Source organism: Dromiciops gliroides, chromosome 3 (assembly GCF_019393635.1).
Source record: "Dromiciops gliroides isolate mDroGli1 chromosome 3, mDroGli1.pri, whole genome shotgun sequence".
In the NCBI taxonomy this organism is placed as follows: Eukaryota; Metazoa; Chordata; class Mammalia; order Microbiotheria; family Microbiotheriidae; genus Dromiciops; species Dromiciops gliroides.
The window spans coordinates 643646636-643674337 of record NC_057863.1 but is presented as its reverse complement, the minus strand read 5'-3'; the positions used below and the strand labels follow the sequence as shown (position 1 = coordinate 643674337).

General features: G+C 54.1%; 1 protein-coding gene across 5 annotated transcripts in view; it reads left to right on the top strand.

The window, feature by feature from the left end:
• SIPA1L3 (signal induced proliferation associated 1 like 3) overlaps positions 1 to 27702 on the top strand; it is a 145704-nt gene that overhangs the window by 62172 nt on the left and 55830 nt on the right. For all 5 annotated transcript variants that reach the window (XM_043995159.1, XM_043995158.1, XM_043995160.1 and 2 more), the window contains 5 exons: positions 19361 to 21123; positions 21672 to 21802; positions 24601 to 24789; positions 25589 to 25763; positions 27026 to 27129. In XM_043995159.1, the coding sequence (XP_043851094.1) occupies positions 19614 to 21123; positions 21672 to 21802; positions 24601 to 24789; positions 25589 to 25763; positions 27026 to 27129 (2109 nt within the window). In that variant the 5' untranslated portion in view covers positions 19361 to 19613. The remainder of the gene's footprint in view (positions 1 to 19360; positions 21124 to 21671; positions 21803 to 24600; positions 24790 to 25588; positions 25764 to 27025; positions 27130 to 27702) is intronic.

Genomic DNA, 27702 nt, shown 5'->3' with positions numbered 1-27702 from the left:
GGAGGGCTTGAAGGGCCAGGGTGTCATGAGGCCGAGAGCAGTTGGGGAGGCCCCCCAGGAGGCGGCAGGACTTGAGCGGGGCCTGGAGAACGGGTAGGATTTGGGTCCATTCTGGGGAAGAAGGGAGAGCGTTCTAGCCGGGTCAGTGCATGGAAGGGAGTAATGTGTGAGACGTAGGAAGAGGTTAGTGAGGGCTTTGGCAGCAGGGAGCCTACTGTGCGCCCAGGACAGCCGGGGGCAGCCGGGCTGAGGCAGTGACTGCATCCTGAGCTGTGTTGGGAGACTCAGGGTAGGATGGGGCAGCCAAAGGGCGGGCCTTGGAGAGCCCAACAGCGAGCACTGGGCCTGATTATGTGCAGGGTTTGGATGGGCCCGACCTCCCTGCATGTCTGCCCCAGCCAGGTTGGCCACCGGCACTGGCTGCTGCCACGGCCGTCCCCTCCCCCTCCTCCTCCCTCCCCCCTTTCCAGTAGAAGGCCCATCCATGCTCACAGTCCACCTTTGATTGACACCTGCCTGGTCTGTGCCGCTCCCCAGACCTGCCTCCCTCCCCCGAGTTTCCCTCCCATTTGTGATTGATCCTGCTGTTGTAGCGCTTAGCTCTCTGTTGCTCTGTGGTTGGTTTGTGGGTGTGCTACGCCCTGAGTGGGGGCGCTGTGGGCACAGAGGAGACGCCTTCTTTGTTCTCGCAGAGCCCTCAGTCTGGGGGTGGGTGCCCAGCCGGTCCTTCACTTTGTCCTGAGCAGAGGAGGCTGGCCCTTGGCTTAGCGCTGCCCATGTTGGGGGCTCCCTGTGTGGCTGGGGAGGGGGCCTTCGGGTAAGAAGGTGCACTGCAGCTGCCACCCTGTGGGCACTTCTTAAAGGAAGCGGGGCTTCATCTGGACTTTAAGGAAGAGAGGTGGCGGGTGCTAGGGCGTCAGGGTCAGGTGCCCGGTGCCCAGAGCTTTTGAGCTGGGCTGCAGGAGAGCTGCTTGCCTGGCCTGGGAAGGTCCTTTGCCACCCAGGACGGCTCCTTCCATATCCCCTTGTTTCCAGCCTGCCCACCCCTTGTCATTAGGAGCCTCCCTTCAGCAGTATCGGGGTCATCCCCCCAACCTGGCTGCAGACTTTCCTCTACTAACTTCCCTAAGAGTCCACTTGTTGATGTGTCTCCAGCTCCTGGGCTCCAGGTGACTGGTGGACAAGGGCTCCTGGGCTGCTCCCAGTCTGAGGGTTTGTCCCAGAGTGGATGGTGGTGGGTCTGCAGGAGCATCATGGAACCCACGGAGGTCTTGGGGCAGTGACCAGGAGGAGGGGTAGCCCAGAAAGCCTGGCCTCTAATCTTGGTTCATTCTTACTGCCTGAGTGACCCTGGCCAAGTCACTTAAGCCTCCTCGCCTTTGGTGTCCTCGTCTGGGAGGAGAGGCTTTGGCCTAGATTATGTCTCAGGTCTCTTCTGACTCTGTCTCTGGTCCTGGGGATGCTCTTGGGTGTCAGGTGGGCCCATAGAGGACCCTCTCTATGGGGGGGGGGTTCCTGCCTGAGCCCAGAGACAGAAGCACCTGGCCCCTCTACTGTGGGAGGAGCCACTTCTGGCTGCTCATAGACTTGCATCTGGAAAGGCCCTGGGAGCCCATTTTACAGACCCAGAAGGTGAAGGCTCTTACCTGGCATCACCCCCTTCTGGAGGTTCTTGGTGCTGGCCCAGCCTTCCAGAGCCACACAGAGCTGGGAGGGTCTGAAGACAGCTGACATGCCTTCCCTTAGTCTTCCAGACAAAATCTCCCAGCTCTCTCATCTGTTTTTTATGGGGCCTGGATCAGCATTGATGCTGCCCTGGGGTCTCGGGCTTGCCACAAGAACCTCCCACTCCCCACCCCTTACAATGTGGCCTCCAGAAGTGGGTGCTGCCAGCAGCCCACCCCTGGTGGGGGCTCCTGGGGCCGGCCTCCCTGGTTTTGCAGAAGGGAGGCTGGCTCCTTGAAGGGGGTGCCTGCTGCAGGGCCCTCAGCCCTTGGCCTGCCCACCTCCATCTCCAGGTCTGTGTGGGGCTGGTCAGGAGCCCTGCCTTGCATTTCACAGCAGAGCGTGCCGGAGCTCGGCCGTTAGCTCCATCCCTCCCCACTGGGATCTGGTGGTGCCATTTGCTTTCTTCAGACAGAGTGCAGAGGTCAGGATCGCTGGCTGATTCTCTGTGAAGTTGGCATCCCGATGGACCGGCCGCTTCAGGTTGTCTGCTAGCCCCGGCCGGCCTGGAGCGAGGGTTTGGCAGGCACTGTTTGAATTGAAGAGGCCGTGGGGGCCAGGGTGGGGGAGCTGCCCTCGGGGCCCCCCACAGCTGTCTCCTCTCCGGGGCTGCCCCCAAGGTGCGTGATCTCCAGCCTCCCCCAGCAGGCAGCCTGGACTGCTTTACACACAGGGAGTTGTTCCGTCTGAAGCCTCCTCCCGCGCAGCCTCTTGCTCTCATGTTCTCTGGGGAACACAGAGGCCGGTGCTTCTCCAGCCTGTCTTGCTCCTGCCATCATTCATACAGCAAACAGTGATCAGGGGCTGCCCGTGGCTGTGTGTGTGTGTGTGTGTGTGTGTGTGTGTGTGTGTGTGTGTGTGTGTGTGGCGGGGGGGGGGGAGGGGGGCGGGACTCGTGACTTCCTCACTCTGGGTATTCTCTCTCTGTGGACTTTGAGAGATCGTTGCTCCAAGGGGGCCAGCTTGGGGTCCAAACCCAGCTGGTCTCATAGCTGGACAGCAGAAGCTCGGCCTGGGCCTGGGCCTCCCTCAGGGACCTCCTAGCATGGCTAGACTGGCTGAGCCTGGGAGACCTGGGGGTCCCTCCATTGGTGGAAGGAATTGGGGGTGGCTTTGAGTGGAAGGAAGAGCTGGGATTTCAGGGGAACAGTAAGAAAAGGGGATCAGACGGTTCTGCCCTTAGGGAGCTGCTAGATAATGGGGTGGCTTCTCCCCTGGCTTCCCAACAGGAAATCTTACTCTTTGGGGGCTGAGTTCATCTGCCATGCCTTTTGGGGCAGGCCACGGTTAGTAAAGACCCTGAGCCGCTGCAGCCCGGCTCGCTGGCCAGGGTCCTTTAACCCAGAAGTGCTGTTGCTTCTTCAGTGTCCATGGGTCTGGGGGTGGAGCGGGGGGGGGGGGGGAGGACCGATTCAGCCACTTTGTGCCTCAGGAGCCAAGGTCCTATGGGGCTGAGCCTCTGGACACTGAGTCGGGCCAGGTTTTTGATGAAGGATGGCTTGCTGTGGTCTGGCCTGGGGCTTCTCTGCTGGCACAGCTTCCAGGAGCCCTGAAGAGACCCCATGGGTACAGTGCTGCAGGTTGTGCATCATGTACAGCTGCATGTCTGGGGGCTGAGACTTGCACTTGGTTCTTCTGACACCAAGCCCAGGTTCTGCTCTTCTCCCTCCCCCTTTCCCCTTCCCTTCTAGAAAATTCTCCAAAGGCCAGAAAACGGGGGTCGTGCATGGAACTCTGAATCTGAACGTACTTCCTATAAGTGTTAGCTGCCGGTGCTAACGTGGCTGTACTTCCGTGTAGCCCGCCCTGGTCTCCTTGGTGTATTCTTGAAATGTCTCATTGATGTGCTCTTCTTCCTTCTCGTCCCTTTTATTTGCATCACTGTCATTAGCCCCCTACTCTCCCCCGTCCCCCCAATAAAAGCCCACCCTTATAACAAGAGTATGGTCAGGAAAAATGAATGTGTTGTAATGAGTATGTTGGGAAATCTAAGTCTTGTGCTGTGCCCGCCAGCTGTTACCTCTCCTCCAGGGGGGAAGGCGTGCTTTGTCCTCAGTGTTCTGGTCATTTCATCCATCAGAGTTTTTAATGTTTCACAGTGGTTTTCCTTTACATCGTTGGGATCGTTGTGTTGTTCTCCTGATTCTGCTCACTTCTCTCTGGACATGGGTTCATACAAATCTTCCAGAGGTTTTTTGAATCCTTCCCTTTCCCCACTTCTTACAACACCCTAACTCTCATTCCCCACTGGATGGGCATCCCCTTAGTTTCAGTTCTTTAAGGGCTGCTATGAGTGTTTGTGTACCGGTGGGCCCGTTCTTTCTGACGTGTGTCTCGTTGGGGCATTAAAAGTATGCCCAATGGGGTGACTTTTGGAGAATAGTTCTGAGTTGCTTTCCAGGGTGAGTTTTTTCGGTCACTCCAGCCATCCACGCCGTGGCCCAGGACCCCATGGTGGCACCATCCAGTGTCTGGAGTGTGCTGGCTGTGCTTGGCTCCAGAGGTCGGGAATTGAGGAGCCGTGGGGGTCAGGACAGAGAAAGAGCTAGGCTGCATTGGAACGAGCTGCCTGGGCAGATGGTGGCTCCCCCATCCTGGGAGGCCTTCATGGAGGCAGGAGGACCACTGGTCAGGGATTCCTGTGGGGTCTTGGTTGGACCAGAAGGAATACCTCTGAGGTCTCTAGCAGTTTTTGGAGTCTCAGCCGCAGGTACTGAGTGGACCTGGAGTACCAGAGGATTCTTGGGGGATGGTGTAGTGCTGGGAGCATCTCCTCCTCAGCCCTGGCTCTTGGCCTAGTATCTCTCTTCTCTCCCGGCCCCCCCCCCCCCCCGCCTTGTCCCACTTTCTCCCCAGCTCAGGCTCAGCTGGGAGGCCTGGGCAGAGCCAGGATGGATGAGCCGGCTGTCATCCTAGCTGTTCACCTCTCCAGACCATGTGGTTTGCAGGGCTGGGCTTCAGTGAAGAGGGTTTTGTGTGAAGACAAGGTGTCCTGGCATACGTCTCATTAATCACTGGGAAATAAAGGGATCTCTGACCAGCCCCAGAGGGGGCTCTGCCGCTTCCTCACCGTGCTGATTGTCACGCACACAGGGTGTTTCTGGGGCCCAGGGTGCCGGGCTTCCAGGCACACATGCCGCTGGGCTGAGGCTCGTGGTAGGCTGCCCATCTTCCCTGGCTTTTTCCTGTGAAGCAGATGTGGGCTCTCACTTCCTTCTTCTTGTCTCCAGAAGCCAGAAGGAAACATCCAGGCAGATGGGGATTTTCCTCAGCCCCCGTGTGGTCCCACAAGCAAGCATGCCCTTCAGAGGTCCTGCCCCCCACCCCATTTGTCTGACCGAGTGGATCCCTTGACGTCAGGGCTGAGGAATACTGAGCCTCTGGTTGGAAAGGTGGTTAGGTTCCTGGCAGGGGCTGCCACAGGTATTTTTAGCCACCTCTGTGCTCTGTGGTTTTTAAGCATTCCTCTTCTATTCCTGCCCCAGCCCATTGTGTGGTAGAATCAGTGATCAACAGAGTTTCCCCTGAGAGGGGGCGGGTATTTGTCTCATGCTGGATTCTTTGAAGGGGAAGCAACAGCTCCCCACCTCCTCATCCCCAGTTGGTGGCTGCCCATCGGCAGCTGGGTAGCACAGAGGAGCAAGCACGGGCCGCAGTCAGGAAGGCCCAAGTTCAGATCTGGCCTCAGGACTCAGGGCAAGTCACTCAGCCGACGTCTGCCTCCATTTCCTCAGTAAAATGCTAATAGTCCTGGCATTTTTCTACCTGGTCTTGTTGTGAGGATCAGATGAGAAAATATTTATATTTACATAGAGCCTGGTGTTTTAATCAATGCTTCTTTCCTTCCCCTTCCCCATATTCTCTGAGGTATGTTGGGGTTTTTTTTTTAAACAAAAACAAAAAGGACTATCTTTTTCTTTTGTGTGTGTATGGGGGGTGGGCAATGAGGGTTAAGTGACTTTCGTAGGGTCACACAGCTAGTAAGTGTCAAGTGTCTGTATCTTTTGTTTTTCTACAGATTACTTCCAGATCTGCCCCTCCTGTGTCCTCTGCCCAGGGAGCCACCCTTGTAACAAAAAGAGAAGAAAAATAGAGTGTATGCCACATTCTGCCCCTGTAGCTCCCCACTTGGTCAGAGAGGGGTGGGGGAGGCACACCTCTTCTTCAGGGACAAGCCTGGTTATAATGACTTCGGTTGATTGTTCTTTGCATTGAGATGGGGTCACTGCAGTGCAGTTTCTCTGATTCTCCTGCCTTTACTCTGCATCTGTCGTATCTTCCCAGACTTCTCTGAATTCTTCCTAGTCAGTCACCTTTTCTTACAGCACTTTAACATTCCGTTTCGTTCATGGACTGCAGTTTTCTTATCCATTCCCCAGTGGCTGGGCATCTTCTTTGTTTCCAGATTTTTCTACCGCAGGAAGAGCTGGAATGAATCATTTAGTGTCAGAGGGTCTTTCTTCCTGTCTCCGACCTCCTTGGGGGTCTGTCCCTGCCTGTGGGATGTTTGAGTCAGCCACTGGGGACGTTCTGGTTACTTGCTCAGCAGCTCTGTGACTGACTTCTGGATGAAAGGTTTTCCACCTCTCTAAGCGTCCCGGAGAGAACAGCTGGCTGCCGCCTTGGGTCTCTGTTAAATGCTCAGCATTGATCCAGCGAGGAGTTGGGAGGGAAGATGAACAGGAAGCCATTTCTTCATCTGGGCCTGGCCCTTGTTTCTGTTCTGAGATTATCCAGTACAGGTTGTCCGGGCTGTCCTGCAGGCCGGCTTCAGGTGCTGAGCAGATCTGTTGGAGCCTTCTTGGGATGCCTCATCATGGTGACAGGAAGGGACTCTGGTCCCCCAAAGGCTGGGCCCAAGACCTCCAGCGGGTCCTGCTGGCTCAGAGCTAGGCTTTGGACACTCTATAGGAGAGGTCAGGGGCCCAGCTTCAGTCAGGGTCAGGATTCAAACGTTCTGCCTCTAAATCCAAAGTGGTTTCTGCCCTTTGGGTCACTGGGTGTTGGAGGGGTCTGCGGTGTGCGGGCCCGTCGTGGCTCCCGCCTTCTCTGTCCTGCCCTCCTCTCCTGTTCTCTGGCCAGCCTGGGGCACTTGAAGAGGGGCCTCTGATTTCAGTTGATTAGCTTTTGCCTTCACGGATGAAAAGGAAACGACAGCAAGCCCTTCACTGGTGTAAAATTGAATTAGTTGGAACTCCTTGAAAGGGGGCAGATGTCCCTTGGGGTCCAGAGAGTGATTGTAGGCCAGGGCTTGGAAATGGGGTGGGGAGGCACAAGGCGGGGGGGGGGGGTGCGGCTTGCTGGTGAGCACCACTCATCAGGAGTCAAACCAGGCAACATCTTGGAGTCTTTGTCCTTGTGATATGGAAAGACGGTTACTGGGCACTTGTCCAAGGTGGCCCCTTCTCGGCACCCATGTCACCATCACAGCTGCCCGGGCCATGCAGGCCCTGTGACTAACAACCCCCGGATGGGTATAGGACCCTTCCTCTCTACCTTGGCAGACACTGGAGAGGGCTTCTCTGGGGTAACCCAGGCCCCTTGACCCTTTTCAGAGGTCCAGCCACTCCTGTCATACTTGGTCACAGGAGTGAGCTTGCTGCCCCCCTGCAGGCTTGGCATGTGGGGACGTGGGAGTGGTGAACGCAGCTCAACAGGAGACCTGACCAAGCTAAGGCTTTGGTTCCCTTCCTGGGCCCTGTGGGGCAGCTGGATTTCTGAACTTGGCTTTTGAAGGATAGTACCTGGGAAGGAACTCCGGTTACTTGGGAATTCTGGGCACAAACCTGACCTTGGGGTCTGTGACCTCATTCCTTGGCTCTGATGCCTGAATTGGGGAGCAGCATATTCAAAGGGGATGCCACCATCCTAGAGAAAGCCACCCCTTCTTTCTCGGCTCCATTTGGCTTGGATCTGGTGGTTCCTCAAAGCCCTCCCAGCTCTGGGGCATCTGCCAGCTTCCTGTGGCCCCAGTGAGTGTCAAGTGCTACATCCTGCTCATGGAGTTTGACTCTTAGTAAACCTTGAGGAAGATGGGGTGTTTTCTTTTTCTTTCTTTTCTTTGACTTTCTGGGGGCTTTGAGAATCTCTGTGTCCCCATCATCCCTCTGGGAAAATGGAATGTCTCAGGGTAGCAGAGGCACCTGCCGTGTGGGTGTGAGTCGGAGAAAGCAGAGTGAAAGGCGAGCATCAGCAGGGGAGGCAGCTCCTCGCCATCTCTCTCCTTCTTCCACAGAGCAGCAGATCCTGTCCCTGAAGGAGGGCAGCCACCCTTGCCTTTTTTCCCCACAGTCACACTGACTCTGCCCCCTGTGCCCTTCTCCTCTGACCAGGACTGTGGCTCAGACAATTGATACCCCCCCTCAATGTTTGCACCCCCTCCCTCTTTGGGGGGGGTAATCTTGTGTGTCTTAAGCTCTCAGAGGCAGGACCAATCTTTGAAAGGTTTGACCAGAGGGTCCTAAGGAGACAAAGCCACAGGGGCTATGTCTGTGTCCCCTCTTGGAGTTTGTGAAGCCTCCTTGAAATCTTGTGCTCCTTGGCCCTTCCCTTAGGTTGCAGATACCTGGAGGGCAGGCCTAGTGTTTACTTTTTATCACTGTATCCCCAGTACCTGGCATACCCTTGGCTCTTTGGTGGTGTTTTTTTGTTTTTTTTTTTGGTGGGGCAATGAGGGTTAAGTGACTTGCCCAGGGTCACACAGCTAGTAAGTGTCAAGTGTCTGAGGTCACATTTGAACTCAGGTCCTCCTGAATCCAGGGCTGGTGCTTTATCCACTGCACCACCTAGCTGCCCCCTCTTCTGTAATTCTTAATGGCTGTGCTAATTATTCTCATGAATAGCCCCTCCAGCAGTGGGCATTGTTGTGGCTGTCTTCCCACAGGCCCTCCAGCATGGACTGTTCCAGGTGCTTAGTCTTCTCTGTGTTTTTAGGGTGTTTGTAGAGTGTTAGGGATTTGGGACATCATTTTCATATTGTTAGAAACAAGCTAACCACTCTTCGTGTTGCGCAGCTCAAGTATTGGCAGCCCTAGTGTTGCTAGCAGGTCGCTGTTCAAAAATCCCAAGCAGGCAGCAGTTGGTGAGTGAAGGCCTTATTCATCTTTGCGAGGATGGGCACTCTTCTTAATGTGGCAGAGAGTGCACTGAAGTGAGGTCCCTCACCTCTATTTATACCCCTCAAGGGGTCCCCTCTGACCAATCACATTAAGGCCTTCTGATACCCCTCATTTACATTTCAGTTATTACAGTTGCTATTTATACAGAATAACAGTAACAGCCTAAGAACCCATCAGGTGGTACCAGTTAACCAATCAGATTTTACAAACTACAATACCAGGCCTTAACCTATTCTGGGCAAGAGTGTCGGCTCCCCCTCAGAACAATACTGTGTTAACATACATGACTCTTCAAGAAAGAAAACCTGTCTTGGGGTTTGACCGATCAGATTGCTCCGTTTAACAACCAATCAGATTGCGGCCTATGCTGGAGTAAAAATGTCCCCATTCCCCACTAAACAGTGCTTGTGTAAATATAACCTTTCAAAACAAAACAAAACTCAAGTCGGGGCTTGAGCTCCGAGTCACGTGGGGATCACCTTGGGCGCCTCAAGGTGAACTCCCAGCCCAGCCCGACTCCTACAAAACCCAGGCCCTTATCGGGCCTGAGGCCCAGGAGCCGGGCTGTAAAGCTGTTGGCCTGAAAGGAGACTCGCTCTCTGCCTTTAGGGCTCTGAGAAGAGTCCAAATATGGTCTTTTCTCTCAATATGGTTCTTCATAGTACCAAATCCTCAGGAGAACTGTTGGTTCCTGTCTTTTGACCCCAGGTCTATAGCTTTTGCTTGTATTTATTTCTGTTAGCTTAGCTGCCTGTATCTGTGCTTGAGGCTTCGGGGAGCTACCTAGAGATTTGAGCTCTGGGGACCTGCCCCCCTCCATATACACACATATACACACATACAACAGCCTCAGGGCGGGATTAAGCCCAGTTCTGTGGGGAGCGGCTCTGAGGCTGAGCTTCCCCACTGTTTCTCTCCAGCCTTCATCAAATTGAATTTGGAAAGCTTGAAATGAGAGGCCCCCAGTCTGGGACTCAGGCTGAGGGGGTCTGGAGGGGCAAGGCTGGCCGGAGGTACCCTTCAGTGCCCTGGGCTCTGTGGCAAGAGGACTCTGGAAGGCTCTTCTTTGATGCTGCCCCAGAGCAGCCCCATTTGCTCAGAGCCAGCTGGCTTGTTAAGAGAAGTTTTAAAATGGGAATCAGAGCACAGAAACACATCTTCTCCCCCGGATGAAGAGAATGGCTGTGGAGGGTCTGAAGTGTCTGATTTCAGGGAGAAAGTGGCATCTGGGGCCTCTGGACGGTGCCAGGAAGGAGCCACATCCCTCCTGCTCCCTCAGGCCCAGCTTGAAGGCCACCCTGCTCCCCTTGGGAGGCCTGGCTGCCTCCCAGGCTGCTCACTCCCATTCCCCAAGTTCCTGCCTCAGGGGACTGTTTCCAAGCTCTGGTTAAAAAAAAAAGAGAGAGAGCAGGAAGAGGAAAAATTCCTAATTGTCGAAGAAGAAGCCATAACTGAGAGATGTCATGGGCAGGGCTCCGGGGGTGAGTGGGGAGTATCTTAAGTCTATGGAAAGCACGTTCCCATTTGAGAGTTCTCAGGAACCTGCAGTTCATGTGTCACCTCTTCCCTACCCTGGTGCGGGAAGGGGCTGGGGAAAGGACAGGGATATGGGCCAGTGGAGCTGACTCCTGGTCAGGAGGGAGGGAGGATGAGCTGAAAGAATAGGAGGACCCTTATCTTGGCTTAGCTCTGCATGTGCTCCCCCAGTGGGACATGGGGTCCTTGAAGAAAGTCAGTCTCATTTTGGTGGTGTGTCCCCAGGATAGAGTCTGTTGGTCAGTCCTATGGGACTGTCTTTGACGCCATTTGGGGTTTTCTTTGCCAGGATGCTGGAGTGGTTTGCCATTTCCTTCTCCAGCTCATTTTACAGGGAAGGAAACTGAGGCAGACAGGGTGAAGTGACTTGCCCAGGGTCACCCAGCTAGTCAGTGTCTGAGGCTGGATTTGAAAGAGGAGTCTTTTAGACTCCAGGCCAGTGGCCGCTATCTGCTGAACCATCACAAATAGTGAGCACTTAATTCTTTCTTGTCAAATGAATGAACATTTGCCCTGGGAAAGAGGTTGAAGGCCCGACATTATTGCTGCCTTCAAACATCTGAAAAGTTCTCATGACCAGGAGGGATTAGGCTCGATTTGCTTGGCCTGCAGATTTGGACTCACTCAGGCGACAGTGACCTGGCCGGCCATGGAAGAGGCCGGCCGGGGTCACTGCAGAGACTGTGGCTGGCTGGCAGTCACCGTGGGAGGAGAGTGGAGGAGGCAGATAGCTTTGGGGTCTCTCCCAGGCCCTCAGGGGCCCTGCAGATCCCTCTAACTCATTATCATCACGCTTTTTATTCTCTTGTACATTTTTTAAAAACTGAGTGGCTGGCAAAAAGAATCCACTAAGCACTGGAAACAGGGCCCAGAATCTCCAAAAACCCAAACGGGTGCTTGATTTCCCAGGTGAGAGAGGGCTGCCGTCAGCACAGAGATGCTTCCGATGGTGTTTGTTATATGGGAGGTGTTGGGTAGCTGAACGACAATGATCTCTACCCCGAGTTCAGTTTTGACATGTTAACAGTCGCTAATGAGGGCTTGGCATTAAAGGTAATCTCTGGCTGTTTAGTCACACCTCTGTGACTCAGGCGGCAGGTGACTCGCTGAAGGTCATCGATGAAGGTCAGCAGGATTGTGGAGCCTGGCAGCTCCAGCACAGCTGTGTGTTAATGATCATGAGTAAGCTCCACTCAGCAAGGTTTGCGGGCTACTGATTTTTGGTCCTCGGGCCTGGGATTCAAGACACTGGAGCTTTGGTGCCCAAGGAGGGAGATCCCTCGATTCCCTGCGAATCCGGCCCTATCACTTGGGGAGGCTCTCAGTTGCTCCTGGTTGTGCCCTCTCAGGCGGGCAGAACAGATCTCAACCCCTTTCCACAGACCAGACCTTGGGAAGCTTGTGTGGCCTTGCCCACCCCACCAGCCTTCTTTTCTGGAGCACACACAGATCCCTCTTTATTCAGCTCATCTTTTTTAGGTGTTTGGTGCCCTGCCTTTTGTTGTTTGTTTTAATTTTTTTTGGTTTGGTTGTTTTGTTTTGTTTTGTTTTGTGGGGCAATGAGGGTTAAGTGACTTCCCCAGGGTCACACAGCTAGTGTCAAGTGTCTGAGGCCATATTTGAACTCAGGTCCTCCTAAATCCAGGACGGGTGCTTTATCCACTGCTCCACCTAGATGCCCCTGTGTGTTTGTATTTTTAAAGGAGGTGGAGGGGCAGGTAGGTGGCAAGATGGATACAGCACAGGTCTTGGAGTCAGGAGGATCTGAGTTCGAATGTGACCTCAGACACTTACTAGCGGTGTGACCCTGGGCAGGTCACTTCACCCCATTGCCTCCCTCCCCCCAAAAAATAAATCAAGGAGATGGCAGGGGGCTTCTGAGGCCTCGGACCGGCACCTTTCACTGGACAGCCAAGGAGACTTAAGGCCAGGAAGTCAGTGACTCGTCCTGGGCCCCACAGATGTTATTAAGCATCAGAGGCCAGCTTGGCATTCAGGGTTTCTGACTGGAAAGCCAGGACTCTTTCCATGAGGGTCACATTTAAAAATAGATTTGTCCTGCCTTCTGAAGATGCTTCAGATGCTTGTGTTTGTTCTAGAATGTCTGCTTTTCTGGCTGTGAGCTCTTATAGGGGGTTCCATTTTTATCATCTGCATATAATAAATAAATGAATATTAAGTGCCTGCCATATGCCAGGCCCTGTGCTAAGCCCTAGGGATACACAAAGAAGCAAAAGATAGGCCCTGCCCTCCAAGAGCTTACAGTCTTAAGGGAAGAGACAACATGCAAACAGATATACAAAAGGAATTAATTAGGGCAGCTAGGTGTCACAGTGGATAAAGCACTGGCCCTGGATTCAGTAGAACCCGAGTTCAAATCCAGCCTCAGACACTTGACACTTACTGGCTGTGTGACCCTAGGCAAGTCACTTAACCCTCATTGCCCCATGAAAGAAAGAAAGAAAGAAAAGAAAGAAAACCAATTCATTATGGATAAATTGTCCTTGGTGTTGTTCAGTCATTTTAGTCATGACCCCATTTGGGGTTTTCTTGCCAGAGATACTGGACTGGTTTACCATTTCCTTTTCCAGCTCATTTGACAGATGAGGAAACTGAGGCAAACAGGGTGAAGTGACTTGCCCAGGGTCACCCAGCTAGTAAGTGTCTGAGGCCAGATTTGAACTCAGGTCCTCTTGACTCCAGGCCCGGAGCTCTGTCCACTACTCTACCTAGTTTCCAGGATAAATAGGAAAGAATTAGTTGAAGGTAACACTAGAATATAGTAGAAGGATGTGTTATTCAAGTGCTGCTCTTAGGCCTGGAAAGGTTCCAGTAGGCATTGAGTCCAGCCGCCATATTGTGACCCGATGAGGAAGCTGGGGTCCTGGAGAATCTGAATGGCATTGCCGAGGTCCCATGAGTGGTAATCGATAGAGGCAGCCTGTGAGGCAGATAGTGGGCGCTGGCCTGGAGTCCAGAAGACTCCTCTTTGAAATCCAGCCTCAGACACTGACTAGCTGGGTGACCCTGGGCAAGTCACTTCACCCTGTCTGCCTCAGTTTCCTCACCTGTAAAATGATCTGGAGAAGGAAATGCCCGGATGGTCCTGGCCATAAGATAGATACAAGGTGATCCTCTTGACATCATTTCAGTTCTAGGGGATGCAGGGATGGACTTGCCTGGGATTTGATGGGGTACCAGGCAGGCTTACCTTTCCCAGGCTATTTCAAAGGCTCAGTGCACCCTGTGTGGAACTCCTAGCAGTCTGTTTGACCATGGAAACTGGTCCTCATTCTACCATTGGCTCATTGGGCCCAGTGGGCCAGCTGCTGGGGCTCTGTTCACTGTCTTTGTTCTCTGGCTCCCTGAGTAGGGAGCAGTCTTAGACTCTAGCTCGTCATACTGGTTACCCCTGCTTCTGGGTCATTCTCAGGTTTACAGCATTCTCCTGGTGAGGGTTCTGGGAGTCTGGCCTCATTTTACACCCATTGAGTTGTTGACACTTGCTCGTTGTCTTACAATGACAAAGTACCAGAATCCCAGTTTGAACCCACTGGTCCTGGCTGCTTCTATCCATGCATCTCTAGCAAGACTGTCGCAGCAGGACATGGCGGGAAGGGTCTGGCACTGGGTCTGAAAGGTCCTGCTTCCAGCCCTGGCCAGCTCTGTGACCAGGGGGCAGCCCTTCCCCTCTCTGAGGGTCCTGCGTTCTTGATCTGCCAGTCATTGGGAGGAAAGCACCACAGAATTGAGCCCCATACAGTCCCTTCTTCATGGCCCATGCATAGCTGCGGCCTATGCACAGCATCTGGGGAGTACTTGAAGCTTAATCACCAAGATGGCCCCTGATATTGGCTTTGGCTTAGTTTGCAGAAGTGGATCCTCCCCTTCCCAGCCTGGCTTCCCTGAGGGGGAGTTAATTGTTCCAGACACCCTTGCTGAAATGTTCGCTTGGGCTCAGCTGGTTCTGAATCTTCCCTGGTAAGGGACTTTGGACACAAGGAAGAGTGAATTGTAATTAGGGCCTTATGTATGTTTTTAAAAACAGTAACTTTTTGGACTCCAGTAGTATAAGTATTTTAGAGCTCTTTAAAGGCATGGATAGCGGACCCCTGGAGCCCTGTCTCTGCCTCTCAGTGCCCTCCCCTTTGGCCCCCCTCCCCAGCACTGCCTTCTCTTCACTTGTCACTTTGCATTCCCATTAGATGTTGGCTGTGATTATTTGGTGACCGCCAGGAGCTCAGCTCTTTGTAAAGCTGCCATCATTTCCTTGTTATTCTTTTTTCTGAATACATTGACTTTGGGAAGGTGGAGTTTGCATTGTTCAAAGAACCCAACTGCCCCTGGTTGGCCTATGATGAATCGTCAGGGGTTATGATGTTGTGATTCTGACTCATGGCTTAAAAATGTGTTCTGATCCGAGTGGAATTCACAGAAACAAAACAGTTGCTTGGCCTTGGCAGTGCCCCATGCTTTTCAGTGGAACCCTGCAAGACTTCTCTCAAGCCATGTTCTAGCCCCTCACACTCTAGAGTCACATGCACCAAGTAGGGGTTGCAGGGCTGGACCCATGCGATTTTCAACGTCCTCCCTCATAGTTTCCTCTGGGAAGTCTTCCAGTATAGTTTGTGTCTGGCTTTCCACCCTGGCATTTGTACGAACACGCGAGGTAACAAATACATAGTGGATAAAGGACAGCTTTTATTCTTCCTTCCCACCCACCTCTCTCTCCATGCAGAAAGAACAAAGGACTCACGGGAATTCAGAGACATACAGAAAACACATTTTGAAACTCATCCTGACATTCTGATTAAATCTTTGTTCCATAGGATCTTAGAGTCTTCACGACTCCTAGTGCCACGCTGTGGTCTGCTCTTCTCCCAGAAGGTGGACGCATTGCTTGGTGGGCAGCCCTGCTGTCATAGGACCTGCACTGTCTGAGTGACTCATTGTAATAGTCCAGGGAGCAGGAACATGACTGAGCAGGTGTGTGTGTGTGTGTGTGTGTGTGTGTGTGTGTGTGTGTGTGTGTGTGTGAAAGATGAATGTGACCACAATACAAGGATGAATTCCAAGGAGAGAAGAGAGGGTTCCCACTCATTTGGTGTTTATTAAGTGCCCTTTTTATGTGTCAGGCCTAGGGGATACAAAAAAAAGCAACAAGCAGTCCCTGCCCTATCGGACACCCAGAAAACAGCCACATACCCACATGTAGGGACTGGTTAAATGGGGAGAGTCTCAAAAGGAAGGAACTGATGTGAAGGAGTATGGGGGAAATCGTGTTGTGGAGGGTGAGACATCAGCAGACACTTGGAAGAAGCACAGGAAGTGAGGAGGTAGAGGTGAGGAGGGCTGGCATTCCCAGGGCGAAGGACAGCCAGTAAAAACAGCTAAGGCTGGGGGATGGAGGGTCACGTGTGAGGAACCGTGAGGAGGCCGGTGTCACTGGAGAGAGCACACAGAAGGGAGAAAGTCAGAAGAGCGGAAAGAAATGATAAAGGACATGGTGTCAGAAACCTGAGAAGACTTGTTTGAACTGAGGCAAAGGACCTTGAGCAGCCTCAGGAGTAATAGCAAGTGAGTGAAGAGAAGGAGCTGTGATAGATGCAACAATTAATCTCCACGATGGTCCGCCACCGTCCCAAGCACTCCTGATGAAGCTGAGCCGGGCCTAGAGTCAAGAAGGCCCGACTTCAAATCTGGCCTCAGATACTAACTGTGTGACCCTGGGCAAGTCATTGAAACCATTTGCCTCCATTTCCCCAGCTGGGGGACACAATAGTATCCGCATCACGGGGTTGTCATGAACATTGCATGAGGTGATAAATGGCTTAGCGCCGACCTGCCCGTAGGAAGCACATTCTGAATGTCAGTGATGATGAGCTAGGCTGCCCACCGAGAGAGAGAGAGAGAGAGAGAGAGAGAGAGAGAGAGAGAGAGAGAGAGAGAGAGAGAGCGAGCGAGCGCTGACAGCCTCGGAGTCCAGACTGGTGCATCTGGGCATGGCCAGTGTGGGGATTTATCCACATGTGTGACGGACTCTGTTTTTCTTGCCTTCTCAGTGGAGGACGGGGAGGATCTGGAACTAGAAATAAAATTGAGTATTGAAAAGAAGAAGCGGGGGTGGGGGTAGCCAAGGATGCTTGTGGCCTCAATGTGTCCCAGATTATTCCTTTGAGGGGGGCTCGGGGAGTGGAAGGAGCCGGTTGGGGTTTGTTGGGGCTGAGATGGACGAGATTCTGGAGCTGCTGGAGGTGGCTTCTTCTGGATCTGGGGTTTTCTTGGTAGTGGGAACTCCCGCTGCAGATGCTCCCTCCAGCCCTGCCTGTCAGCCGCTGGTCTGTGACTTGGCATCTAGAGAAGGGACTTGCCCAGGGTCATGTCGCTAGTAAGGGGCCCCCTCTTCTGGACTCTCACTCTCCCAGGTGCCTTTGCTGCTGGGTCACAGGTAGTGAAGAATTCTGTTTCCAGAGCCTGGAACCAAGCAGCTGGGGAGGGGGGGTCAGGACAGGACCAGGCAGAGTGAGAAGGTGGGTGGCAGAGGGCTGACCTTGGGGACCCCTGTTTCAGGTGTGTGTTTAAGGTGTGTGACACTAACAGGCAGAAGAGCAGGGGCTGGTCTGGGGCGAGGACCAGACCTCAGGCTGTGGACCCCAATGCCCCCATTCTGCAGAGAAGCAAACCGAGGCCCAAGGTGGGGAAAGACATTGCCTGGAAGCACCCAGCTGGGGAGGGTGCCAGGATCCTCTCTGGGAGCCCCGCCTGGCATCGCTGCCCCCCTCGCCCTCTGGAGTTGACCCCGCAGACCTTCCTGATGGATGCTGACCAACAGCCCCTCCAACCCTGGCCTTACCCATTCTGGGGCCTCCACTGGGTTCTTCTTTCTCCGAATCCCTTCCCACTCCATCAGTCGGTCAGTTAGCAAGCACTTCTCAGCTACCTTCTCTGGGCCAGATGCATTATCATTTGTTCTTCACAGAGGCCCCAGAGGGTGTTAGGAAGGGGCACCTAGCCTTGGTTTCTTCTTCTGTGAAATGGGGATGACAAGAGAACCCCCCACCCCCCAGGCTGTTGTGAGGATTGAATGAGAGTGTTTGTAAGGCTTGGCACGCTGCAGGTTGCTCTGTCAGGCTCATGAGTACTCCTGCTGGTGCTGCTCCGAGTAACTGCTCCCATTTCACAGACGAGGGAGCCGAGGTCCAGAGGCAAAGGCTAGTTTAGGAAGCCAGAGGCCTAATGGGTGAGGGGAGCTCAGAGGGTCCTTCCCTTCCTCAGGTTCTGATTCTTATTCCTAATCACTGGCAGAGATGAGGCCTCTGCCCAGCCGGCCCTGCCCTGCCCAGCCTGCACCTCCCCCGGCCTCCACAACGCTCAGAGCCATCTACCACCTTTTATTTTCAGACCACGCCCAGGCCCCCCACGGACGGAGGGCAGCCCCCCAGTGACCAGGCTCCTTCCTTCATTGCATAGGCTTCCCCAGAGGGGCCTCCCGGGTGGGTGGGTGGGTAGAGCCAGGAAGGAGGGGGAGGGAGACAGGGAGGGAAAGAGGGGGGAGAGAAAGGGGAGAGAGGAAGAGGAGGGGGAGGGAGACAGAGAAAGAAAGGGAGGGAGGGGGAGAGAGGAGGAGGGAGAGGGAGGGAGCTGTTGTTTCTTGTGCGAGAGCTGGGATGGGGAGGGGGCTCTCCAGATGTTCTTTTATTAGGATTTCATGTCTCATATTTAATCAAGAATGTCAAATATTGATTTAATCTCTGCTCTCAGCAGATGTGATCTTAGCAGGTTTCTGTGCTAATTAGCTGGGATTCCTTTGTACGGGGGCTCCTTGCTGGCAGGTCTTGACTGCTGAAAGGCTCTGGGTGGTTGAGGGAGGGGGTGAGGCCCTGCACGGTGGGCTCTGGGGCCTCTGGTGGCCCCACGCTCATGGCTTTGCCCCTAGGTAGCGCCCCGTCCCTTAGCACCTCGGCATCAAATGGCAGGGGGCCCCAGGGGGCTGCTGGGCTCCGTCCTGCCCTTTGCCCTTTGCTTAAGCAGGGACCCTGTCTTAGAGGGGCATCGGCCCCCAGGAGGACAAAGTGGGAAATCTGAAGTCAGAGGTCAGAGGGACCTAGCACCTTGTCTGTCTGCTTTCCCTGGGCCTGGGTGGCCTCAGCTGTGATATTGGGGGGGGGGGTGACAGTCCCTTAGGGTCCCTGCCACCCAGCACCTGCTCTCCCAGCTTCCTGAGGGCTTGAGACACCCAGTGAGTGCCCTCTGCCCAACTCCATCCCATCTGTCGGCAGCTCCTGTATAGACAAGGGTCTTTCATGCAGGTGCCGCTTTTTCTTATGTAAACAAAATCTGGCTTTGGAAGGGAAAGTAAGCCTCCCATTGTACCCAGGTCTGGGACCACCCTTCAGGTGGGGCTGAGCCCCAGGGCACCCGCCTCCCACAGGGAGCCTCCCCACTACACCCGCTCTGTCCCAGTGAGAGGAGAGAAGAGGAGGGACTGGGCAGCGGCCGGCTTCTCTGGGCTGTTGTGGTTGGGGTTTCTGAACTGAACGGAATTGGTTAAATTTCTTTCTATCCTTTTTATTCTTTGTTATAAAGGATAATTTACCAGGCTGGAGATGGAGGAGAATATAACAACTCTGGCATTAAGTAGGTGGTCCCTTTAGATCAGGGGCTCACCACCTGTTTTGTGTCATGGATGCTGAATGATGCACTGAAATGTGCACAGTGACATCTGTAGGATGACAAAGGACCCCAAAAGTTAGTGAGAACAAAGGTGTTGTTTTTTTCTGCCTGAGGTTTCCAACCCCCTGAAATCTGTGCACTTTGCTAGGCAGACCCTGGCGTGAGAGCCCCTGGCCTGTGGCTACATTCAGAAAAGGTCACTTGTGGCCAGGCCGGCCCAATCCCAGCCCATGGGGGCTCCTGTGGAGCTTGGGGGACAGGGACTGACCTTTGCTTTTCTCTCTCACCCTCTCCTTTTCCCATAACAGGATGGCCCAGGACACGTTTCTGCCTCCAGAGAGCCTGCTCATCTCTGACCAGCTAGAATAGGAGAGCCAGGCAGCACTGCCCCCGAGGAACACAGCCATGTTGCTGCACTGGACCTCCGAGGCCCGCCGTCTGCACCCTTCCTTCCTGGCTGGCCCCAGGGCTCTGAACAGTGGCTAGGCTTCTCAGGGCTGGCTCCTCAGCGATGCGCGGAGCCTTGAGGGGGGCCGTAGAACTCAGCTCTCCTTTTGGACTATGACGACCTATCGACCCATTCAGAATGAAGGCGTGGACATGGGAGGTGGCGGAGGAGGGAAAGGGAGTGACCCTCTGCCGGGCCCCCATGTTGGGGATTATTTCCCTTCTGGATTTTGGGCACAGAACGGCAGCTCGCCGCAACCCGGCCCCCCCACCAGCGAGAATGCAATGGCGTCACGCTCTAGTGCCACCACCCCAGCCATGCCCAAGATGGGCGTGCGTGCCAGGGTAGCTGACTGGCCCCCGAAGCGAGAGCCTCTGAAGGACCAGGCTGGCTGCAGCCCGGCCCAGGACTTGGAGGGTGCCAAGGTCGGCAGAGAGGGCCTCCCAGCTCGGCCCTCTCAGAACGGCCGGCCCCTACCCAGCAGCTCCAGGGCATCAGGCTCTCGTGCCTTCCACCGCTTGTCGCGCAGGAGGTCCAAGGACGTCGAGTTCCAGGATGGCTGGCCACGGTCTCCAGGCCGAGGGTTTGTTCCTCTGCGGAACCGGAGCAACAGCGAGATCACGCTCAGCGAGTGTGATGCAGAGGAGCCCTTTGAGGCGAGGGGATCCCGCTATGTTGGGGGGCTGCCCCTTTTCCGGGAGTATGGCAGCACGTCGTCCATTGACGTGCAGGGCATCTCCGAGCAGAGCTTTTTTGACATCCTCAATGAGTTTCGCAGTGAGAAGCCGGAGCCCCCAGGGGCTGGCTCTGAAAAGCTGAACACGCTGCTTGGCACTGATTCAGGCACAGCCTCGCACCTGCATCTTGCCGGCAGCTCGAAGGTGGCCATCCGCAACGGTCAGGCCCACAAGGATGACTTCCTGCTGCAGCCCAAGGACAAGGACAAGCTGCGCAAGAAGACCGCCAAAGGTGGAGAGGCAGGCGACTCCTCCATCTTCCGGAAGCTGAGGAGCGCGAGGAATGACGGTGAGACGCCGGGGAAGGCCTTTTCCGAGGCAGATGATGGTGGGGGTGGCAGCAGGCTACCAGAGAGCAGCAGGCCCTGGATCTGCCAAAAGAGCTTCGCCCACTTTGATGTGCAGAGCATGCTGTTTGACCTGAACCAGGTGGCTGCCAACAGGCTGTCATCTGCAGCCCAGCGGCGGAACACAACCACAGGGGCATCGGCAGCATCGGCGGGCTCGGTGTCTGTCTCCAGGGCCTGTGGGCTGGGGGGTCCGGACCCGTCCTTCCCCAGCACAGAGGACTTGAACTACAAGGAGAATCTGGAGCAGGACCTGGGAGACAGCAACAGCAATGACCTGCTCCTCAGTTGCCCGCACTTCCGCAATGAGATCGGTGGCATGAGTGAGCGCAACATCAGCTTCTCCCGAGCCTCCGCCGGCTTGCCAGGCGGCGGGGGAGTGCCGGAGCCCGCCTTGGGGACCTACTGCACCAACGCCAGCATCTCCGTGCTTGAGGTCCCCCGGGAGGCACAGAGGATCCAGGGCCGGATGAAACTCTACAACATCGAGCACGTGGACTTGGGGGCGCGCTACTACCACGACTACTTTGTGGGCAAAGGTGAGAGCTTGAGGCTCGAGGCCCACAGGGGGACAGAGGCACCGTAGCCTCGGCGGGGTGGAGGGCCAGCTCTGGGCCAGCTGGCATTCCAGGGTGGTTGTGCTAGAGTAGGGGCAGCTTCATGGCCGGACTGCCCACCCTCTGGCCCAGGGAAAAACGCAGGATCCTCAGTGCTCCCCTTTGGAAAAAACAAAGCCAAGACCAAATTAAGAAGGACAATCCGGAAGGCAGGAGAGGGGGCCTCCAGGGCTGGGCTGCAGCCTGCTTTTCCCCCAGCAAGTTTAGCATCTGATTGTAATGAGTCCGTAAGCATTTATAAAGCACCTACTGTGTGCCCAGAGACATACACAGGCCAGAAAGCCTCTCCATTCAGTCATGTCTCTGCTCATTAGGTCTAGAACTTAGGGTTCTCCCTGGGCTAGAGGCCAATGCTGAGGGTTCTCACTGGCTTCCCAGGAGCCTTTGCCTCCCCAAGCCTGCCATTAGCTGGCTGCAGACCCTCACGGGCCCACAGTCAGCACCTGGGCATGATTGCTCTTCTCCCCTAGAGCACGTCAACTACTTTGGCGTGGACGAGAAGCTGGGGCCAGTGGCGGTGAGCATTAAGCGAGAGAAGTTGGAGGACCACAAGGACCACGGCCCGCAGTATCAGTACCGCCTTATCTTCCGGACAAGTGAGGTACGTGCTCTGCCCCATGACTGTCAGGACAGTGAGGCTTGTGCCCTGGGCCTGGCCCTACACCCTGGGGTCCTCTGAGCCCAGGCCGGGTGGCCACAGGCCCCTGAAACTCTATGGGCAGGAATCCTCAGAGGACTGAGGAGGGATCCAAGGGCCCGAGCAAGGACACTCTCTGCCAAACAGGAGGTTGTAGGGTTCTGGGGGAGCCTTGTCCCCTCTCCAGGCAGGCAGCCCCTTCTTCCGCTCTGCAAGAGCTCACACTGATGAGAGTCCCAGCCGGCCTCCCTCAAGAGTGCCCCCACGGCTAGGGGCAGTGCTCGAGGGTGGTCTGCCCACTGCAGACAGCACCTGGAGGCCTATCTTAACCAACAGCTACACCGGCATCTCTTTCCCATAGATCAGGAATCCAGCCACAACATCTCACAGGCCCAATCTGGCTGGCTCCAGTTTCTGTGTAAACCAGGACAGTTTGTACATTTTAAAATACAACAAAACTTGGTTTAAAAATGTAAAGGCAAGGGGCAGCTAGGTGGCGCAGTGGATAGAGCACTGGCCCTAGAGTCAGGAGGACCTGAGTTCAAATCCGGCCTCAGACACTTGACACTTACTAGCTGTGTGACCCTGGGCAAGTCACTTAACCCCAATTGCCTCACTAAAAAAAAAAAAAAAAAATGTAAAGGCAAGGGGGCAGCTAGGTGGCGCAGTGGATAATGCACCAGCGCTGGATTCATGAGTACCTGAGTTCAAATCCAGCCTCAGACACTTGACACTAGCTGTGTGACCCTGGGCAAGTCACTTAACCCTTGTTGCCCTGCCCACCCCCCCAAAAAATGTAAAGACCATTCTTACTCAAGGCCACACAGGCGGAGACCATAGGTGGGATTTGGTGTGTGGGCCTTCATTTATAGGCCCCTGACCCAGAAGATGCCTTGGCCGGGTCTGCCAGGCTAGGCGTTGGGCCTCACAGGGTGGCCACTTGCAGGGTGGAAAGAGTAAGGCCTGGGCTTCCACTCTTACCCTCCACATTTAATGACTGAGAGGCCCTGGACAAGTCAGTGAGCCTCTGTGAGCTTCTGTCTCTTCCTCTGTAAAAGATCAGGACCTCACAGCCGTGATGGAGGTGCCGAGGACAATGGCAGAGTCTGGAACTTTGGGAGGGATGTGATGAGAGAGAAGCCCCAAGAGGCTTCATGATGGCCAGCCCCTGTGTGAGGCAGGGAGCCCCCTGACATCCTCCCCTCAGAGCAGGAAAGGCCTTCTTCCCCTGTTGGGAGAGCTCTTGCTTTGTTGAAATCCCTTGGAGTCACCATTTTTTTATGTCCTTTATATGGATTGATCTCCTTCCCTTTGCTCGAGCTGTCCCCCCACCCCCACCCTTTCCCCCCTCACTGTCGCCTTCTTCTGATTGGCTTCTGGGTTGTCCATGCTCTGGATAATTGGTGCCTGGGGCAGAATTTGGGAGCTTGCAAGTCATGTGACCATTCCCGTCCTACATTGCCTCTTCCCCCTCCCCATCTTGCCCTGGGGGGGATGGGGAGAGGGGATTCCATGTGCTTGCCCATCACACAGGGAAGTCAGGGAGGCAGAGTCACACAATGGCAGGATCCAGATCCCTCCTTGATGCTCCCTTCCTCTCTGGGGGCCTCAGTTTCCTCAACTGTAAAGTGGGAAGGCTGGCTCAGGTGACTTCCGAGGTCCTGGCAGCCCCAAACCTGTTCTTCTATAAATAAGTGCAGGATCTGCACACCTTTTTTTTTTTTTTCCTTTTAATAAAGTATTTTATTTATTTTTTTTTCCCATTACGCGTAAAGATAGTTCTCAACTTTTGTTTATACAAGCTTTCCAATTTCAGATTTTTCTTCCTCCCTCCCCCCTCCCCTAGATAGCAGGTAATCTAATATAGGTTTTATATATATGTGTGTATATATATATATATGTATATGTATATATGTATATTTATATATACATATAATAACATTAAACATATTTTTGCATTAGTCATGTTATAAGAGAAAAATCAGAGCAATGAGGAAAAACCTCAAAATAGAAATACAACAGCACCAAAACCAAAAGACATAGTATGGTTCATTCAGCATCTATACTCCACAGTTTGTTTTTTTTCCCTGGATTTGGAGATCCTTCTCCATCATGAGTCCCGTGGAACCCTTCTGTACCATTGCATGGGTGCACACCTTTTTTGTTTTTTTTTGTTTTTTTTTTTTTGGTGAGGCAGTTGGGGTTAAGTGACTTGCCCAGGGTCACACAGCTAGTAAGTGTTAAGTGTCTGAAGCCGGCTTTGAACTCAGGTACTCCTGAATCCAGGGCTGGTGCCTTATCCACTGCGCCATCTAGCTGCCCCCAGGGTGCACACCTTTTTAACAGCAGTTTTAGTGTTTAATGGCCAGTCAGGAAGGGTCTCCTTTGAGAGCCAGCCCATGAGGCAGCTTTAAGGGGAGCCACAAGTTGGAGGGAGCTGCCTGGAGGGGTGATGGGAAAGGCAGCTGATGTCACTGGTCCCCCGAGATCTCGGCTGACTAAGGACTGATGCTATGTTCCTCATGTAGACGGGGCCTCCCCTCACACAAGGCACATGCTTTGCAAACTGCAGAGCTCCCTCTAAGACTAGCCTTTCTTCTTCTGTGCCTCTGCATTACATAGACCAGACCTGCTGGGAAGCTCTGGCTCACGGGTGACTGGTGGCAGTCATTTGGGCCTTTGTGGGCCCCTTACCTTTTGCTGCCTCTGAGTCCACGTTCTGGGAAATGTGGCTACTGATTCCTCCCTCTCTCCCTGGGCAGCTCATCACTCTTCGGGGCTCCATCCTGGAGGACGCCACCCCTACAGCTACCAAGCACGGGACGGGCCGAGGCCTGCCCTTGAAGGACGCCTTGGAGTATGTCATTCCTGAGTTGAACATCCACTGCCTTCGGCTAGCCATGAACACTCCCAAAGTGACCGAGCAGCTACTGATGCTTGACGAGCAGGGGGTGAGTGGGGGCAGGTTTGCCGGCCAATCACGGTTGCGTCCGGGCCGCTGAGTCCAGGGCTGCCCCTTGGGTTGGAATCTGACTGCCAGAGATCAGGGGCTGCTCACATGCTTGTCCCCTAGTACTGCTGCTTCCTTGGGAAATGGGCACATTTTGGGGAGGTGGTAGATTCTGGCTTGGAGGAGCAAGGGCCTCCCCCCCAGTGCTTTTGCCTTGGGGAGACCCCTTTCCAAGTTACTCCCCTGCTCTACAAGGTGTAACTACCTGTGCTCCTTGTGGCGACAAGAGACAGTCCTTCTCCTGCCACCTTCTTTGTGGGGAGGAGGGACAGGGGGACCTTGGCCACTCCTGTAGAAGCCAAGAGTGCGCCTCTGAGGGGGAGAGCTGGGCTTCTCTGGCTTGGGAGGGGTGGTCAGGGTGTAGGCACTAGGGCCATGGTCTGGGGGAGCAGGAGCCCCATAGGGTGACACAGTCCTGTCTCCAGTCCCACCTTTCCAAATGGCTGGGCTAATGGGCTCTAGCCATTCCTGTTAGGGTCATCTCCCAGCACGGCTGGGACTTGCTTTTCAAGAGGGTCCTCAAACATGATCTGTGAGCCCTTGCTCTCGTTTCTGGTCTAATTCAACCGAACTCCACAGTTCTTTTGTCTGAAGTTTGGTGATTTGATGTTATGTGGGGCTGGGGTCCCCCTGTGCTTCTTGGGCCAGAAGGGAGGAGACTTGGGACACAGCCTGCTTCTCTTGTCTGGCTGGGCCCCTGGCCTCCTGGGTCCCTCCTAAACCCATCTTTCTTTCTCCAGCTGTGTCGGAAACACAAGGTGGGAATCCTGTACTGTAAGGCTGGCCAGAGCTCTGAGGAAGAGATGTATAACAATGAGGAGGCTGGCCCGGCCTTTGAGGAGTTCCTCTCGGTGCTTGGGGACAAGGTCTGTCTCAAGGGCTTCAACCGCTACGCTGCACAACTGGACGTTAAAAGTAAGCAGTGGGTCAAAAAGAAACAATTCAAGTACTGTGGAGCCACAGTCAGGATAACACAAGATCTAGCAGCTTCTACATTAAAGGATTGGAGGGCAAAGGAATTGGGATTACAACCAAGAATCACCTACCCAGCAAAAATGTGTATAATCTTTTAGGGGGAAAAATGGGACTTCAGTGAAAAAGAGGACTTTCAGGTATTCGTGATGAAAAGACCTGAGCTGAATAGAAATTTGTCTTTCAAATACAAGACCCTAGAGAAGCATAAAAAAGGTAAACAGGAAGAAGAAATTAAGAGGGATGTTAAAAGGTTAAACTGTTTACATTCCTACATGGGAAGATGATATGTCTAACTCATAAGAACTTTCTCAGTATTAGGGCAGATGATAGAAATAAATTTAGACAGAGGGCACAGGTGGGAATTGATTATGAAGGGATGGTATCTGTAAAGAATTTATTTTTTGTTTATCTTTTGTTTTTTGTGGGGTGGTTGGAGTTGGGTGACATGCCTGGGGTCATGCAGTGGGTGAATGTCTTGTGTATGAGGCCAGATTTGAGCTCGAGTCCTCCTGGGTCCAGGGTGGATGCTTTGTCCACTGTGTTACCTAGCTGCTCCATGATAACATTTTTAGGGTAAAATTGAGGGGTGAGAGGCATGCACTGGGGGAGGGGGTAAAAAAAAAAGTAAGCAGTGGGTCCCCTCTGGAAATTGGGTGGAAGTGAGGCCTGGCTGGGGAGCCCTGGCAGGTGAGGGGCAGAGGATGGGCCCAGGGCAGGCAATGAGCCACAGAAACTCCCCAAGACTGGGATCCTCTCAGCCCGATGAAACGCAGGGACCCCTGCAGGTTTGCCCTTCCCCTGCTGGCAGATGTGGCCAGGGTGCCTGCCACGTCTGTTCCGACTTTGCTGGGGAGCAGGAGGATGGGGATGGCTCGGGTTCGAGGACCAAGGAAGGGGCCTGTTTTCAAATCTCTTCACCGCCTGGCTCCAGCATGCCGCACCGACCTTCTTAGCATCCCTCACACACAGCTGTCCATCTCCCCTCCCTGTGCCTCAGCATGCCCTCCCTCCTCCCCTCTGCCTCCTCCGCCCACAGAGCTTCCCCTCCCCCATCACCAGCCTTTGCTTTGGATATCCCTAGTGCACCAGAATGGAAGCTCTGTGGGGGCCGGGGTGGCTTCAGAACCTTGGACAGCACCTGGTCCTGAATGCTTGAGTGAGTGCTTGCTCTGACAGGCCGGTCTTTCTTCTTGGTCTTTCAGCTGATTCCACTGGAACGCATTCTTTGTACACAACTTACCAGGAGTACGAGCTCATGTTTCACGTCTCCACCATGCTTCCCTACACCCCCAACAATCGACAGCAGGTTAGTGTCCAGCCGGGCGGGTGGGGCCCGAGGGGTTTGGTGCATGGTGTGGCGCAGAGCAGGGACCTGCCCTGTGGAGAGCCTTCTGCCTCTTCCACTCTGCTCCACTTGGTCTGCTGTAGGTAATCCTTGTTTTACGGTCCTTTAGAGTCACAGGGCTCGTGATACCGAGCTTTGCCTTGGGCCTTGGCCCATTCTGTGCTCCTCATCCCCATCTGGCTCTGTCAGAGCTCTGTGCCATGCGTGGGTCACTATGGGCCAATGGCACCTCTCCTGAAAAGGACTTGACCCTAGGGAAGGTCCTGGGTGGAGCCTCAAAACCTGGGAGCTCAGGCAGGGACTTGATGCTGACCCAGAGCATGCCAAGGAATATCATCCAGGGCCCTTGGCCTGAGTCAGGAAGGCCTGCCTTCAAATCTGGCCGCAGACATTTACTAGCTGTGGGATCCTGGCTGTCCCTTCACCTCTGTCTCCCTTGGTTTCAGCTATCAAATGGGGCTAATGATAGCTCCCGTCTCCCAAGGTTGTTATAAGGACAAAATAAGATAATAATTTTAAAGCACTTAGCACAGT